Source organism: Leucoraja erinacea, chromosome 4, assembly GCF_028641065.1.
Source record: "Leucoraja erinacea ecotype New England chromosome 4, Leri_hhj_1, whole genome shotgun sequence".
Classification (NCBI taxonomy): Eukaryota; Metazoa; Chordata; class Chondrichthyes; order Rajiformes; family Rajidae; genus Leucoraja; species Leucoraja erinaceus.
Window position 1 is genome coordinate 64,867,208 of NC_073380.1, and position 18,909 is coordinate 64,886,116.

The window sequence follows — 18,909 nt, forward strand, 5'->3', positions numbered from 1 at the left end:
CGAGGCTAGTATAAGCTTGGACTCAGTGGGCTGAAGGGCCTATTTTTTCGCTGCATCTCTAAAACAAAACAAAAAATGAAAAAACGAAAATATTCACAACATACTAATTACAGCAAAACTCTTAATTGCCAGGCCTCCACGTTTTGTGGGCTTTTGTATGTTAATATTATTATTCCAACACATTAAAAAACATTTTTTAATGTTACATTTTACTATAATAAACAATCCAGTAAACCCAATGAGTTGGAAGGAAGTACAGGGACCAGGGCACCCATGAGCCAGAGGCCAAACCATCAGGATTTCTGAATGGTGGTATAATGGATTATCACTGTATTTTTGTGTTAATCTCAAATTGGACCCTATTGCATATGCTTTACCAGCTCGCATCTTTTCACAAGCCACGGTAAAGGCAGGTGGTCAATTTCTTTGGCCACATACAGCGTGGATACAGGCCATTCGGCCCAACTTGCCCATGCTGACCAACAGGTCCCACCTAGTCCCACCTTCCTGCATTTCGACCATATCCCTCTAAACCTATCCAATCCATGTATCAGCCTCAATGTTTCCTAAATGTTGCACAGTAGGTGCCTCAACTAACTCCTCTGTCAGCTCATTCCAAACACCCACCGCAGCTCATTCCAAACACCCACCACCTTTTGTATAAAAAATACATCCTATCAAATCTTTAAAGGTAAGTCTGGTTCTCAATTCCCCTACTCTGGTCAGAAGATTCTGTGCATTTACCCAATCTATTCCTCTCATCCTTCTGTACTTCAGGGAACAGAGTCCTAGCTACCTCTCCCTGTTGCTCAGTCCCTCAAGTCCTTGCAACACAACACATTTGTAAATCTTCTCTGCACCCCATCCTTGGAGTTTTATTATTTTTAATTTAGTTGGTATTGTTATATTTAAATATTTCCCTGTCTCTTGGTCTTCTGTGATTAGTGACTGAAGGAACTACTTCTCCATCAATGAGCCTTAGTTCAATGTGTCAATGTCCTCATCACTGATGATGGGGATTGGGGAAGTCCAGGACAAGGGGTCACAGCTTAAGGATAAGGGGGAAATCCTTTAGAACCGAGATGAGGAGAACTTTTTTCACACAGAGAGTGGTGAATCTCTGGAACTCTCTGCCACAGAGGGTAGTTGAGGCCAGTTCATTGGCTATATTTAAGAGGGAGTTAGATGTGGCCCTTGTGGCCAAGGGGATCAGAGGGTATGGAGAGAAGGCAGGTACGGGATACTGAGTTGGATGATCAGCCATGATCATATTGAATGGCGGTGCAGGCTCGAAGGGCCGAATGGCCTACTCCTGCACCTAATTTCTATGTTTCTATGATGTATCCCATATTCTATCTCTGATCCAACATTAATGACTAATATGACAATTGAAAAGATTCTCACATCATAGTTGTGTGGCAGGAAACTCAACAAATGTAAATGTCACCACTCGAAAGTATGATAAAAATGCATTGATTATACTAGTGATCATGCTCTTTGGAAGGAAGACATCCTGGAACTTTCTAAAAAGATTCAAATAGTAATCAACAACATACAAGTAGATGAAAATTAAGTTATCACTTTATTTCAAACGGAAATTACCTTTTAAAATATCAGTGAGAACTTAATTTTCATCTACTTGTATGTTGTTTATTACTATTTGAATCTTATTCAAAAGTTCTGGGATAACCAATGCAAACTTACTGCATATTTGAATCGAGGCTGGTGTTCAAATAGTCATTTTAACGTAAATATATAACGGTAACTTCTCTATGAAAGGACTCACGGGTTTTAGGAAAAGGGGAAACCCCATTTGACAGACAGAATGATAACATCGTTGTAATCTATTTCTAGGCAGCGCATAAAGTGGTGGAATCCAAAAAGAAAGGGAATGCAAACATGGATAATTCTGGAGATGGGAATAGTCATGAACATCAGCAAGACACATGGTAAACTAATCAAGCCTTTGTATTTGAAAAGTAGAGATGAAAAGTGATTTTATACTAAGATAAATAAGTAGGTAATTTAGACATTTGTCTTTAGTGTGTTTCCTCTCCTATTTTCCCCAGTGCCTTTTCCAATCATCATGTCAGAAACACAGTTTTCACTTCCTTGGTCATAATCTAATTAAATACTTAATTGCCCTTCCTGGCTGTTAAGATATTTGAACGATCTTGAAATTATGTATTTTTTCCTTTTCATTATTTTGTATAATTAATCTTAAGGAATTGCCTCCCTTTGACCTTTGCAAAATAATGCCTCACCTGCAACCTTAATTTCCCCTCTTCCCTCTAGTTTTCCCACATTTGTTTATCTTTCTCACAATTGATTTGAATATCCAAATAGATTTCCATACTTCATTCACTAAAACTGGCCTGTCAGACTTGCAAATGGGGAAAACCGAGTGTTCCCTTTGATCGTGACCATGCTGTATTTATCTATCTTTTATAATTGACCAAACATTCTGCTCCAATATGTGGGGAGGAACTGCAGATGCTGGTTTCAATTGAAGATAGACACAAAAAGCTGGAGTAACTCAGCAAGTCAGTCAGCGTATCGGGGGGGGGGGGGGGGGGGGGGGGGGGGGGTGGGCTCTGAAAGGACTGCTTCATTACGCCACACCCTCAGAATAAAAGGATGTACCTTTACAATGGAGATAAGGAGAGAATTCTTTAGCCAGATGAACCTGTGGAATTCATTGCTGCATACTGCCTCGGTCACTTCTCACCACCTACTGCTGCTTTCTGTTGGCCATCGCATTCTCCACTCAGCCTCTCGCCCCACAGTGACCGAGCATGTCCAGTTGGTTGGGACGACCTGAAGAAAGCATGCATGCCCTGGGGGGGGGGGGGGGGGGGGGGGGCTACAACATGAGCCACACCAACTGCTGTGTCACCCGGTGAAGAAGGGCTTGCTGGTGCAGACCACCAATATCAACACCTAGTTTTAAGGTGAAACTAGACTAAGTGGGACCCGTTGGGTCCCATGTTCACACGGTAAGTCCAATATTGGTGGCTAATTGGGGGGGGGGGGGGGTGTTTCTGGAGCGCTAGTATGGGTGTTGTGGGCCGCAGGGACTGGTTTCCAGAGGGCTAATATGGACATTGTGGGCCGAATGGATTCTTGGACTCGCAGTTCAGTCAGTCACGGCTGGTGGTCTGGCAGCTCAGTCACTCAGGCCTGGTGGGCTGGCAGCTCAGTCACTCGGGCCTGGTGGGCTGGCAGCTCAGTCACTCGGGCCTGGTGGGCTGGCAGCTCAGTCACTCGGGCCTGGTGGGCTGGCAGCTCAGTCACTCGGGCCTGGTGGGCTGGCAGCTCAATCACTCGGGTCTAGTGGACTGGCAGCTCAGTCACTCAGGCCTGGTGGGCTGGCAGCTCAGTCACTCCGGCCTGGTGGGCTGGCAGCTCAGTCACTCGGGCCTGGTGGGCTGGCAGCTCAGTCACTCGGGCCTGGTGGGCTGGCAGCTCAGTCACTCGGGCCTGGTGGGCTGGCAGCTCAGTCACTCAGGCACTCAGGCCTGGTGGGCTGGCAGCTCAGTCACTCGGGCCTGGTGGGCTGGCAGCTCAGTCACTCGGGCCTGGTGGGCTGGCAGCTCAGTCTCTCACTCGCGGCTGATGGGCTGGCAGTTCACTCACTCGCGCTGGTGGGCGCACAGGCAGGCAGACAGACAGACATCCACCCTCACCCTCCGTCTCACTCTCACACTCACTCATTCTCACTCATTCACACTCACTCGTTCACACTCACAACTTATATAAGACAGTAAAACTCTCTTGAATCTACTCACGCGGCTGAGCGCAGCCTCTCGACTGAGCGGGACTTCCGGAATGAGCGCAGCCTCTCCACTGAGTGAGACCGGAATGAGCGCGACCTTTGGACTTAGCACGGTGCGAACTAACAATTCATTTCAGTCACAGTGCATACTAACAATTCAGTTTACTCACAGTTCAGTTCACTCGCGGCCCAAACTCACAGTTCTGGATTCAACTCTCACTCACGGTCTTCCGGGGTGACTGACTCGCGTCCGGCCTCCATGGCTTTATTCTCCTGGCCTCCTAGAAGGGGCGTTACCTTAATATTTGTGACTAACAGGCGAGAGACCAATCTGCTGATCTCACAATTTTTTTAAAACATTCATAACTTTTTTATTAATTCACGAATTGGAAAAAACCTTGGGGTGCTTGGGGGAGAGGAGGACGGTGACTAAGATGGAGAAAAAATCATAGCAATTTAGGGTTGCGTTTTTTCTAAAATGTATTTACAACGTAGGCCGGAAGTGGTCAAGATGAGACATTTAGTAATAGTATATATAGATGGTTACTGAACCAACTCAATCAGGCTGAAGTAGGGTTCTGACGTTACCTATCTATGTTCTCCAGCTATGCTGCCTGACCCACTAAATTACTCCAGCACTTTGTGTCCTTTTATGTATTAACCATTATGGATTAATCATTCATGATTATTTTTTCTATTTATGTTTCCAAAGCAAACACTAAATGAAATGCTTCTTATTTGTTGCTTTCAATGGATTGTATAGTACATTAACATGGATTGTTTTGATTTTTATTGCATTGCCAATTGAAAGGAAGGCTCCGACATTATTATGTTATCAGGGTGAAAGATCTATTGTGGTCTTTTTTGTAACCTGCTACAGTTTATTTGCTGAATTTCCTCTGCAAGTAGTCAGGATTTGTTGTGAAGGGCAGTCACTATATATGAACATCTGTCAGCAGGTTTGAGATTTTTGTTCTCGCATCCAAAACTTGATGACTATTAATGGTGGTGTAAAGTTAGAAATTCTGTGCCAATTTTTACTTTGCAAAATCTAACCAGTTATATTTTATGTGCACTACACTTGGATCCCCCAGCTGAATAAATATTGAGCTGAGAAGGTGGCTACACGAGCCATTTTAAAATTTCTTGATTGACCTCTCATCCATTGTTGGCAGAGTTTAACTTGTAAAATTCTCATACCTTTTTTCTATCCTGCTGCAAGTGACATAACTCTGGGTGCAACATGATCATTTCAACATTCTTATCATCTTAAGATGTCTTTGGTGCCTGTCAGTTTCCCAATCCTGAGGCTTCCAACTGAATTCTATCTATTTTACCTTCTGTGTATCCTCATTTGCCTCATTGGTAACTATACATTCTGAAGTTCTCTCTCATCTGGTACATTTCTCCCCAATAGTTAATTTAATAAATATTGCAAGTGGGACTGTAATAATTTATTAAAGCACACTTTGAATGAATTACCATTTCCTGCACTGCCACAAAAAAAAGCGCAGCTTGAAAACATTCCTCTTTCATTTGAAATTACATTTCCTTTAAATTGGTTAAAGTCTCTTTATAACGCATTATTTTCTATTGTTGCAGTGAAGATTTATTACGAGTCGTTGGTGGAGATTTGAATAACACAGAATGTAATGCAAAAAGGTTTGTCGTGCGATTACAATTTTCCAATTGTATTTTCTAGTTTGAAATTCTAAATGGATTAGAAAATTGTACGTTATAGCATGTGACAAAAATAAGTTTAAAGTTACAGTCAAGATACGTTTGAAAATTCCTATTTTTAGAAAACGATTTTTAAAATGAATGGGGTTAGAGGGAGATCTTTTCTTTTCCCATGACAGTAGAACTAGAGCAATTCAATTTTTTACTGCATAAATCCCAAATTTATATTTTTTTAAATTTGTCCCTAGCTTGGTTTTGCTTTGCGCAAATGTGTATTTTATTGCCCTTTTCTCTAAATGTTAGCAAATGTAAATATTCTGACTAAGATTATACTATGACATTTTATTGCAGATCCAAAAAGCGGCTTTATAATAGTTCTATTCACAAAGTTTGGACACCAAGGAAATCTGGAGCAAACAAAGACAACTTGTGGGGGAAAAAACTATCATCTGGAAAGGGTGAGTGCATGAAAATGTCTTAATCAGTTCCTGGTATTTATTAATCTTTACATATAATAATTGCTGCCATGTTGATTTCAAGTTATATCTTCCAATTTGACCTGATTACCTAGAATAGACATTCAAAATTTACAGAAGTAATCTGTGACGAGGAGGAATGAATTGTTACATTATGGTCACTAGTTCATTATGATCAACGGGGCGACAGATAGCACAATGGGCTAAGAGTTCGGCTGGCGACCGGAAGGTAGCCGGTTCAAATCCCGCTTGGAGTGCATACTGTCGTTGTGTCCTTGGGCAAGACACTTCACCCACCTTTGCCTGTAATGGAATGTACGGCGGCAGGCGCGGGCACACCGCGACGCCCTGTGTCTCCCTTTCAAGGGAGATGCTAAAAATGCATTTCGTTGTCTCTGTACTGTACACTGACAATGACAATAAATTGAATCATTTCATTTCATTTCATTAGTTGTAGCCAGTCAATTTTCCGTGTGTCATCAGTGTTAAGTGATTTATTGCACTATGCATTATTGGGTATACTATCTGATCTGTTTTCATTGACTGGACATTATTAACTTCATATCATTGTGTTCGATTTTTATCTGTTCTCTGGAAAAAAATAACAACTGCACTTGTGTCAGGAAACTATTATTCCAGCTTCCAAAATGTAAGAGCAAAGCCTAACTGAACTCAAATTAATGGTTGTGCAGTTTCATTTTTATTTTTGCTTGCCCTGCAGAAAATACTTTGGCCTCTTGGCATCTGTCCACTATCACATGATTTAAATCAGTATTCTGTGAAAAAGGCAAACCTGGGCCTGTAGCTCAACAGGTTGAAATATTTCTAAAAGGTTTGAATTGCAGCTCCACCAAGATTTCAGTAAGGAGTTGCTTTCATGTTCTACGTTTGTGATCACATGATGTTGCAAATAGTAATAAAATGAAGGATTAGGTATTCGCTTTTGCAGTGTCAATTGACAAATAAATGGCAGCCTATCTGGTGAGTGAACTGCTCGTTAAAAACAATTATGAGGACTTCTGTATTCTCACAAGGGACCAGACAAAGGTCAAAGGATTAACATCTCATTTCAAACTCGGTAACTGTGCAAAGACAAGAGAGTTTTGAATTAAGAAAAATGCCACTCAAGTCCTGTAATCAGAACCTTAATAGTCATTGTCATGCAGCACAGAAACAGGCCCTTCAGCCCAACTTGCCCATGCTGACCAAGATGCCCCATCTGCATTAGGCCCGTGATCAGGTCAAAGCCCTCTGAGCCTTTCCTGTCCATGTACCTATCCAAATGTCTTTTAAACATTGCTATAGTACCTGCCTCAACTACCTCCTCTGGCAGCTCATTCCATATATCCACCACCCTATGTGTGGAAAAAGTTGCCCCTCGAATTACTATTAAATCTTCCCCCTCTTAGACCTATGTCCTCTGGGTTCTTGATTCCCCTACTCTGGGTAAAAGTCTCTACCTTTTCTATTTCCCTCATGGCCTTCTATACATTTATAAGATCACCCTCCATGGATCCAAGAAATAAACTCCTAGTCTGCTCAACCTTATCCTCAAGTCCTAGCAACATCCTTATAATTCTTCTCTTCCCTCTTTTCAGCTTAACAAGATCTTTCCTACAGCAAGGTAACCAAAACTGAATGCAATACTCCAAATGTGGCCTCACCAACGTTTTGTACAACTGTAACATAACTTCCCGACTTCTATACTCAGATACCCTGACTGATGATGGCCAATATGTCAAAAGCTGCCTTGAGTACACTCTTTACCTGTGATGCCATGTTCAAGGAATTGTGTACCTGCACTCCTGGATCCCTCTGCTCTGTAAACTTCCCAGAGCCCTGCAGTTCACTGTGAAGGTCCAGCCCTGGTTTAACTTCCCAAAATGCAACACCTCACACTTATCTACATTAAGCTCCATTAACCATTCCACAGCCCACTTACCTAATTGATCAAGATACTGTTGCAATCGGCTTTGCTAGCTACAATACCACCTATTTTAGTGTCATCTGCAAATTTAGTAATCCTGCCATGTACATTCTCATCCAAATTGTTCAGAAAAACCACAAACAGCAATGGGGCCAACACCAATCCCTGAGGCACACTAGTCACAAGCCCCCCCCCGTACGAAAATCAGCTTTCCACCAGCACCCTCTGCTTCGTTCCATTGTCAATTTTCTATCCCAGTCGGCTAGTTTTCCTTGGATCCCATGTGATCTAAGTTTCCAGCGCAGCCTACCATGCAGTACCTTGTCAAATGTCTTGCTGAAATCCATGAAGACAATGACTATGGTTCTGCCCTCATCATTGTTTTTGGTCAAAAGAGCCCAATCAGATTCGTGAGACACAATCTCCCATGTACAAAACCACTCTATCACTGGCTACTGTCTATGTAAATGTATATATTTTATCTTTCAGGATACTCTCCAGTAATGTTCCTACCATAAATGTTAGGCTCATTGGTCTATAGCTCCTAGACTTTTTGTTGCTGCCCCTCATAAATAGAGGCACAATATTAGCCACCCTCTGGTATTCCAGCACGTCACCCGTATCTAATAATGATTCGTATCTCCGCTAGAGTAATTTCTTTTCTAGCTTCCCACATTGTCCTCCAATATCTGATTAGGCCTGGGAGATTGGTCTACCTTCATATGCCTCAGGACGTTCAGCACCTCCTTGACCATAATAATGACTATCCTCAAAACACTTTCATTAACTGTCCCAAATTCCCCAGTCTTTGTGTCTTTCTTTATGGTAAAAACAGGGGAGAAATACTCATTGAGGATCTTTCCCATCTCCTGGGGCTCCACACAGAAATAACCACTTTGGTTTTTGCAAGGCTCTATTCTCTCTCTTGTTGCCTCTTTCACTTAATGCACTAATACAAATATATTTTGATTTTCCTTAATATTATCTGCCATAACTATTTTGTGCTTCCTTTTTGACCACCGAATTTCCTGAAGTATGTTCCTCAGTTCCCAAAACTCCTCCAGGGATACACTTGATCCCAGTTACCTATAGTTGGCCCATGCCTCAATTTCTCTCATCATCCAAGCTTCCTTCCACCCTCCTGCCTTGTCTTAAATGTATTTTTAGGGGGATAGAGGTATAGAATCATCCAGCAGAAGAAGCAGCCATTCAACCTTCGTACCTACACTGGTTCAGAATTTTTTTCCAATTTGCCCCACTCCTCAGACTTCCCCCTATTGTGTTGGAAATGTTTCCCTTCAAGTACATGGTTTAGTATGTGTAGGAAGGAACTGCAGATGCTGGTTTACACCAAAGATAAACAAAAATGCTAGAGTAACTCAGCGCATCAGGCAGCATCACTGGAGAAAAGGAAGAGGTGATGTTTTGGGTCGAGACCCTTCTCAGACTGAGAGTCGGGGGAAATGGAAATGAGAGATACAGAAAGTAAATAGAACAAATGAATGAAAGCAATACAAAAAATAACAATGATCAAGGAAAGGTGGAGCCCACAATTATGTATATTTTAGTATGCCTTTTGAGCTATTGTCAGACTTTGAACTAATGTCCAAACTATCCACTTGGCTGAGTGCATCATCCCAATTTCTCTTGTGTTTCTCAAGTTCTTTGAAATAATATCTGGAAATCTTCAGTTTTTACCTTAATAATAAAGTGGGATTTGAATTTCACTAATTTGTGATATGTTGAACTTGTTTCAAAAATAAATCTTGCTAGCTACTGCACTGTCACTGGGTCTAATCTATCCAGGGCTTTTGTGATTTCTGCCATGCCACTGAAAGCAAAATAGAGAAGAGGCTGGTCCACTCTCGGCAAGGAAGGCAGAGAACTTTGGAGAGTCAATTCCATGATCTAATAGTTGCAGTGGTAAAGTTCTGGACATAGTCACCTCAGCTTGGAAATGGAGAAGATTGCCAAAGCACTGAAGAAATGAGCAGTTGACCAAGTTTTGAAATACATATGCAATCTGTTTGATTGTCCATTTGGCCAAATCAGAGCACTGTTGCGGCATTCTATTTTAAAGCACGTTTCCATGCAGAAACATGGGTGATATGTTGGAATTAGCTTTGCAAGATTCACATAACATGAAAAAAGCAAAGGCTTTTCCAATTACTCATACATTGACTATTATACATTTTGCAGAAAAGAGAGTCACAACTAGTGGTCACCAGATGAAAATTAAAAGGGAAAAAACGTCAATTAATTCGCAGGTGCCAAGGAAGAAAAGAGTAAGTAATTTTTTTTAAATCTACTTCAAATGAAGTTGAACTTGCATAATTAAAACAAACACATCTCATCCTAACTGCAGTTTTTGGCGTAAAGGAGAGAAAGCTGATTATTTAATTATAAAGTTATACAGGCCCTTTGGCCCACCATGCCCATGCCGACCAAGTTGTCAGTGTGCATGAGTTCTATTTGCCTGCATTTGACCCCTATCCCTGTAAACCCTTCAGGGCCTGTCCCACTTGAATGCGATTGCACGCGAAGTTCGCGCTAAGTGCATGCATGACGTCATTTGCGTCATACTTACCAATCAGCTGGGCAGGAGGTGGGCCGACTGAATTTGGGCGTCTCATGGCGTCGGGCAGTGACGTCATCACGCAACAACACGCCGGGCAGTTATGTCATTTCGCAACGCCATGATGGCGTATGCCTAGTGCAAGACACTGTGTACGACCGCAATGCGCCTGCGTGCCGACAGGCCATTGGCGCGCAAAGATTTCGGACACTCAGATTTTCGGAGCCCCGCGTGATGTCGGGACCAGCCCCGCACAACTCCGCGCTTCTAAGTGGGACCGGCCCCGCGCGGCCATACAGTGCCCGTACACCTCAAGTGACCACGTTTGGTCGCGCCAAATGAATGCAATCGCATGCAAGTGGGACAGGCCCTTTCCTCTACATATATCTGTCCCAATGTCTTATGTCGTAATTGTAACCATTTCGATAGCTTCCTCTGAATCTATACTGTTTTCCGTTTCTATTAATTCATAGATGTCTTAAGTTGATACAAACTTGTTTGACATTGTTGTTTAAGATAAATGCAGATGAATGTCAGAATTTATAGATTTTTTTTCGTGCCGTTAAAAACTGATGTTAAATATTGCAGTTGTGATATTTAACCCACCGAATAACTCCTTAGAGCACTAATATTTGGAGAAAATTAGGATTTTTACCTCAAATGTGCATCATACATTTAATCATGCATAACTTTAATAAGAGATTATATTTTGAAAAGAAGCAGTAATTGTCTGTAAAAAATGCTGACTGTAATTAAAAGTAGTGAATGAAATTTAGAAACCTAGTTAGCAAGTTATTTTGTAAAAGCAATCTGAGGATTGATAAAAGGTTTGTGTGACCCCCATGCCAATTACATACTTGTGCTAAATTAGTTTAATGCTGGATTTTGCTTTCTAAAAGTATGTGATTAAATGATTTGATGCAGTGCACATATAGTTTTGTGCGTAATTTTGTTAAATGTTACTCTGGTTTTTATTTCTTTTACTACCATCTCTTTTTCTAAGACCAAGTGATTTTTTTTTTCATGCGAATAGCTTGGGAATCATAATAAACATACTAATTAGTTGTTACTATTTCTAGTACACAATATTCCATGTTTTTTCAGTAAATGTTTATAAAGAAAAAAAGTTATTTTCCCAAACTGCATGTGATGGCCTGCCCAAAATTTGTACAGTAAGTCGTTTGTCCTGCAGCAGTGTTTTATTAGATTACGCCTAGCCTGAATTACTTGTTGAGTGTTATATTTCTGACGTTAATTGAGGAACCCAGCCTAACTACTTTGTTAGATAAACAATAAATAAAGAATTGAAATGAAAGTGGGCCAAACTAAGTCCTCATTGATGTTCGTTGTTCAATTCCGACTTTAAACATGCAGTCTTTTAACAATTTAATAAACTCAACAGCTTTCTCTAGTTTCTCTCCGAATATATCCCATTTGGATTTAAAGACCCTCAACCCTATTCTTTAGACCCTCAACCCTATTCTCACCATCTACTTGCAGTTCAATTTCCTTATCGAGCCTTCACATTGCCGGAAATAATGGACTTGCCATTCCTCAACAGCTGATCATTTTCCTTTGCACCTACTTTCAACCAATCCAAGAAAGAAAATTCAACCTCTGTTTCACTGTCCTCAATTTTTAACTTTTCCTCACAATTTATTTTAAATCTGGGACCATTTTTAACACTTGATCAAAGTCCTTTTTAACACATTTGAATTCCTCTAATTGGATGTCTACTCTGCTGCAGACTTTAAACAGCCGTTACCAAAGTGTTGTGAGGAGAGAATGGTCAAGTTCACATTTATTGGTGGGTTATTAATGGGTGGACCCTAACATGATTTTCCCAGAGTTCAAAAGAATAAAACATTTAATAGTATTAGAACATAGAACAGTACAGAACAGGAACAGAACTTTTGGCCCACAATGTCTGCGCTGAACATGATGCGAAGAGCACCACTTATTAGCCTGCGTATCGTTCATATCCCTCCCATTACCTGCATTTCTATTGGCAGAACTATCTACCAGTTCCTGCCACTGAAAAACATCCCCACAGCATGATGCTGCCACCACTGTGCTTCAGTGTAGGTATGGTATTGACCAGGTGATGAGCGGTGCCTGGTTTCTTCCAGACGTAAGGCTTGGCATTCAGGTCAAAGAGTTCAATCTTGGTTTCATCAGACCAGAGAACCTTGTTTGTCATGCTTTTTGGCAAACTGCAAGCAGGCTGTCATGTGCCTTTTACTGGGGAGTGGCTTCCGTCTGGCCACTCTACCATAAAGGCCTGATTGGTGGAGTGCTGCAGATATAGTTGTCCTTCTGGAAGTTTCCCCCGTCTCCACGGAGGAACTCTGGGGCTCTGTCAGAGTACTTGGTCACCTCCCTGACCAAGGCCCTTCTCCCCCGATTTCTCAGTTGGGTCGGGCGGCCAGCTCTATGAAGAGTCCTGGTGGTTGCAAAGTTCTTCCATTTAAGAATGACGGAGGCCACTGTGCTCTTCGGGACCTGAAATGCTGCATAAATTGTTTTATACCGTTCCCCAGATCTGTGTCTCGACACAATCCTGTCTCGGAGGTCTACGGACATAGACATAGAAACATAGAAAATAGGTGCAGGAGTAGGCCATTCGGCCCTTCGAGCCAGCACCGCCATTAAATATGATCATGGCTGATCATCCAACTCGGTATCCTGTACCTGCTTTCTCTCCATACTGCTGATCCCTTTAGCCACATCTCCCTCTTAAATATAGCCAATGAACTGGCCTCAACTACATTCTGTGGCAGAGATTTCCAGAGATTCACCACTCTCTGTGTAAAAAATGTTTTTCTCATCTCAGTCCTAAAAGATTTCCCCTTTATCCTTAAACTGTGACCCCTTGTTCTGGACTTCCCCAACATCGGGAACAATCTTCCTGCATCTAGCCTGTCCAACCCCTTAAGAATTTTGTAAGTTTCTATAAGATCCCCCCTCAATCTTCTAGATTCTAGCGAGTACAAGCCGAGTCTATCCAGTCTTTCTTCATATGAAAGTCCTGACATCCCAGGAATCAGTTTGGTGAACCTTCTCCGTACTCCCTCTATGGCAAGAATGTCCTTCCTCAGATTAGGAGACCAAAACTGTACGCAATACTCCAGGTGTGGTCTCACCAAGACCCTGTACAACTGCAGTAGAACCTCCCTGCTCCTATACTCAAATCCTTTTGCTAAGAATGCTAACATACTATTCACTTTCTTCACTGCCTGCTGCACCTGCATGCCTACTTTCAATGACTGGTGTACCATGACACCCATCGTTGCATCTCCCCTTTTCCTAATCGGCCACCATTCAGGTAATAGTCTACTTTCCTGTTTTTGCCACCAAAGTGGATAACCTCACATTTCACTGGGTGCTGTACAGAATGTTATTAATCTTGTAGCAATCAGTAAGATATGACTAAAATTACCATTCCGGGAAACACATACCTGACATAACATTGCAAGACACCACAGTGATGTGAAAGAGGAACCCATAAGTTAATAGTTATTAACTTTTTTGTACAAGGGAGGAAGATAATAAGTTTTATGCTATTACAGAAACCCTCATTATAACAGACCATAGGAGGAAATAGTGTCTGCTATTGCTATTGTCCACTATAACCAACACAGTTGACTGTGCATGTCAGAGTAAAAACCATGCCATAAAGACGAAGGAATTGTAAGGAAGTAGCCCCAGAAGTAGTGGATGCATTAGTGATAATTTTTCAAAACTCTTTAGATTCTGGAGTAGTTTCTGAGGATTGGGGGGTAGCTAATGTAACCCCACTTTTTAAAAAGGGAGGGAGAGAGAAAACAGGGAAATACAGACCAGTTAGTCTAACATCGGTAGTGGGGAAACTGCTTGAGTCAGTTATTAAAGATGGGATAGCAGCACATTTGGAAAGTGGTGAAATCATTGGACAAAGTCAGCATGGATTTATGAAAGGTAAATCATGTCTGACGAATCTTATAGAATTTTACGAGAACTAGAGGAGTGGATAAGGGAAAACCAGTGGATGTGTTATATCTGGACTTTCAGGAGGCTTTCGACAAGGTTCCACATAAGAGATTAGTATACAAACTTAAAGCACACGGTATTGGGGGTTCAGTATTGATGTGGATAGAGAACTGGCTGGCAGACAGGAAGCAAAGAGTAGGAGTAAACGGGTCCTTTTCACAATGACAGGCAGTGACTAGTGGGGTACCGCAAGGCTCAGTGCTGGGACCCCAGCTATTTACAATATATATTAATGATCTGGATGAGGGAATTGAAGGCAATATCTCCAAGTTTGCGGATGACACTAAGCTGGGGGGCAGTGTTAGCTGTGAGGAGGATGCTAGGAGACTGCAAGGTGATTTGGATAGGCTGGGTGAGTGGGCAAATGTTTGGCAGATGCAGTATAATGTGGATAAATGTGAGGTTCTCCATTTTGGTGGCAAAAACAGGAAAGCAGACTATTATCTAAATGATGGCCGATTGGGAAAGGGGGAGATGCAGCGAGACCTGGGTGTCATGGTTCACCAGTCATTGAAGGTAGGCATGCAGGTGCAGCAGGCAGGAAAGAAAGCGAATGGTATGTTGGCTTTCATAGCAAAAGGATTTGAGTATAGGAGCAGGGAGGTTCTACTGCAGCTGTACAGGGTCTTGGTGAGACCACACCTGGAGTATTGCGTACAGTTTTGGTCTCCAAATCTGAGGAAGGACATTATTGCCATAGAGGGAGTGCAGAGAAGGTTCACCAGACTGATTCCTGGGATGTCAGGACTGTCTTATGAAGAAAGACTGGATAGACTTGGTTTATACTCTCTAGAATTTAGGAGATTGAGAGGGGATCTTATAGAAACTTACAAAATTCTTAAGGGGTTGGACAGGCTAGATGCAGGAAGATTGTTCCCGATGTTGGGGAAGTCCAGGACAAGGGGTCACAGCTTAAGGATAAGGGGGAAATCCTTTAAAACCGAGATGAGAAGAACTTTTTTCACACAGAGAGTGGTGAATCTCTAGAACTCTCTGCCACAGAGGGTAGTTGAGGCCAGTTCATTGGCTATATTTAAGAGGGAGTTAGATGTGGCCCTTGTGGCTGAGGGGATCAGAGGGTATGGAGAGAAGGCAGGTACGGGATACTGAGTTGGATGATCAGCCATGATCATATTGAATGGCGGTGCTGGCTCGAAGGGCCGAATGGCCTACTCCTGCACCTAATTTCTACCCTTGTCCAAGAGGACAATTGCAGTAGCAATAAGAACTGTAACTTAAATTAATTCAAGATGGCGGCGCTGGCTTAACAGCTGCGGCCCACCTGCAGTCCGTCTGTTTTTTTCTTTCGTTTTTGTTCCTTGTCATGTTTTAGTTAATTTTGTTTTATTAAGTTGTGTATGTGTGTGGGTGGGGTGGGAGAAACATACTTTGGCCTCTTCCTTCGGGGGATGCGACTTTTTCTTCGGTCGTGTCCCCCGTCTCCGTCTGCGCCGAGGCCTAGTGGCGGGGCTGGCGGCAGCGGAGCTGTGGCGGCGGCGGCGGCGGAGACCTGGCTCGGCCCTGAGGCTGTGGCGGCGGCAGCGGCGGCGGAGACCTGACCCGGCTGGAGCTGTGGCGGCAGCAGCAGCAGTGGCGGTGGAGACCTGACCCGGCTGGAGCTGTGGCGGCAGCAGCAGCAGCGGCGGCGGAGACCTGACCCGGCTGGAGCTGTGGCGGCAGCAGCAGCAGCGGCGGCGGAGACCTGACCCGGCTGGAGCAGCAGCAGCGGCGGCGGAGACCTGACCCGGCTGGAGCTGTGGTGGCGGCAGCGGCAGCAGCAGCGGAGACCTGGCTCAGCACCGAGGCTTTGGCGGCGCCGGCGGCAGCGGAGACCTGGCTCGGCCCTGGAGCTGTGGCGGCGGCAGCGGCGGCGGCAGCGGCAGCGGAGACCTGGCTCGGCCTCTGAGCTGTGGCGAGGCAGCGACCACCCGCGGAGTTCGAACCGTCGCCTCGGCGCAGAGGGAGAACAAAGAGGGAAGAGCCAGAGACATTAAGATTTTGCCTTCCACCACAGTGAGGAGGTGTTTGGTGAACTCACTGTGGTGGATGTTAAATTTGTGTTGACTATGTGTTTTGTCATTTTTTTTTTTTTTAATTATATGTATGACTGCAGGGAAACAGAATTTCGTTCAGACCGAATGGTCTGAATGACAATAAACGAATCTAATCTAATCTAATCTAATGAACTTCCTCTTCTTGCAAATTCTGCTTTTGACTCTCTACACCTCTTGTGTCTGTAAAGGTGTGAATGTTCTGCTAGGTCCTTCTCTATCCTTCCAACTTTAATTTGTCCTCATGTTTTCACCTTGAAAGAACATTTTTTTGTTTTTTTTGTCTTGTCTGATTTGCTTGGAGCTCAGAACCTTTCTTTCAAATATGCAAACTGAATATATTTGTTTCATGATTGAAGTATGGCATGAAGCACAAAATGCAACCTTTGGTAATATTTTGGAGATCTCTCGATCTCACCATGACGACATTGTTTTCCTTCAAATGCTCTGATTTCCTTTTAAGGATGTGCAATTTGGTAGATAATTGGCTACTGGGAATTGTCCCAAGTGTGTAGGTAAGTTTCGCGGGGGGGGGGGGGGGGGGGGGGAGAAGGGAAAGAGTTGGTGTAAATATGGGGGGAAAAGATTGGATTCGTGTAAAAGGATGCTTGTTGTCAAGTCGCCCTCAGTGGGCTGAGGAGTCTGTTTCCATCCTGCATAACTCTATGGTAAATCCTTGGGTTTAAAAAGTAATTTTAAAGTTTGTAAAAATAAGTAATTTGTCTTAAAATTATTTTGAAAGAAGCCCTTATTTTATAGCCTTGGTTGTGGGAAGAAGACACGCACCTAAAAGAAGGAGTAAGAAAATATGGATCTGGAAATTGGACCAAAATTCTGGAGCACTATGATTTCAACAATCGTACTAGTGTGATGCTGAAAGATAGATGGAGAACCATGAAAAGGCTTTGCATTGTCCACTCCGATGAAGAGAGCTGAAAACTAATAGCATCAATAATTCCATTGTCTGTGACTGCCTTCACAATGAAGAGATGGGTTGGTGATCTTCTAGGCCACTCTGAGATCAACCCATTTAACTTCTGGATCTGGAGCTTTGAAGGGAGTTGTAGTATGCAGCAAGTCTTATAGAGAACTTTGATGCATATGTCACATTTAATAACATTGCACATCATTTTGTCCTGCTTTTTGTCATGAGATATTTTTCTTGTGAAATCTGCCAAGTATCAGCAACATTTCTAGATAACACCAATGTTTCATCTGTATATTAACATCCTGAGAACAAGTGAAGCAAAACAAATATGGCTGGTGTGGAGGCTGCAAGTAAATAGGATGTTGTTTTATACCCCATAGCATTCTGACCTATGGTCAACTATATGTGTCAACTTGGTAACTTGTGCATTTTTCATTTGATTTAAAAGTTGAAATGTAAAGTTCACATCTAACATGGTTGAATGGTATTGTGGTACTAGTGTGTTCCCACAAAGTGAAAATGTAGTAATATACTGAAAAAATGTATTTTAGCAAATTTATAAAAATGATTGTTTGCTCTATTGTGTAAGTTGGAGTAAAAAAAAACATTCTGTTCTCAGCCTTGTGTTTCGATACAAATCTTGTTCTACAGATCACAATTTAAACCCTAATCTCAATTGTTTTTGTTGGGAACATGCCTAAGCTTGTTGAGTGGGTTTTACACCTTTTCGGTTGTATGGTGGAGGAACAAAAATCTTGAAATGGCAACGCATGTCATCGTATCTGAGAGCAGAGTAATCTCTGGCTATGTGTAACAAGCTCAAATGTTCTGCTTGAAACCAAAGCCTTGGATGTCTTTACAAAAATAACATTCAGAATGGCTGAAAGATGAAAAGTTCATTGGAATTTGAGAAATAAATTTAGTGTGATCTTTTTCAATATTATCCATATCCCATATTGGGGTATTTTTTTATTTGACTGCACATTACAAAATGTGCTCATGTGTACAAAGTGTAATGTTTTGGTGCACAGGTGTTAGTGATAAGGTAGTCACCTCCCTCCAGAGAGTGAAACCTCAGTTGGCCATTTTTGAATGATAAGGCCAACTAATTTTTAACATTTTATCGTTAGAATTACATTCTGGTAACAATGTGTACATTATTTCCATTACGTGGCCAAAATATAAATAAAAGTTATTTGAAATATCAAAGATACCAAAATGTTGTATTTGTCTCTTATTACAGGATATTTCAATATGACTTCAAAGCAGTTTCACACAACTGTGTTTTTACACCTTACTAACAGTGAGAATTGAGCATTCATCTTTCTCATTGCAGTTTTAATTTTGAAAATGTTATCGCTATGTTTCATAAAATTTCAAGTATATTGTACCCAAACTATATTTAAATTTGAAGTATCGAATATCTAAGGCTGCTAAATATGGCCTAACCCTATTATTTACATTTTTC

The 18,909-nt window shown here is 42.2% G+C and overlaps 1 protein-coding gene across 2 annotated transcripts in view; it reads left to right on the top strand.

Annotated features, from left to right (window-relative positions):
• Positions 1–18,650, top strand: part of terf1 (telomeric repeat binding factor (NIMA-interacting) 1) — a 31,193-nt gene extending 12,543 nt beyond the window's left edge. The window contains exons 6-10 of one of the 2 annotated variants that reach the window (XM_055634479.1): positions 1,855–1,949; positions 5,378–5,437; positions 5,807–5,913; positions 10,058–10,143; positions 17,256–17,443. In XM_055634479.1, the coding sequence (XP_055490454.1) occupies positions 1,855–1,949; positions 5,378–5,437; positions 5,807–5,913; positions 10,058–10,143; positions 17,256–17,303 (396 nt within the window). In that variant the 3' untranslated portion in view covers positions 17,304–17,443. Of the gene's footprint in view, positions 1–1,854; positions 1,950–5,377; positions 5,438–5,806; positions 5,914–10,057; positions 10,144–17,255 lie in introns of both variants that reach the window. The other variant, XM_055634478.1, reaches the window with a different exon arrangement.
• The last annotated feature ends 259 nt before the right edge of the window (positions 18,651–18,909 follow it).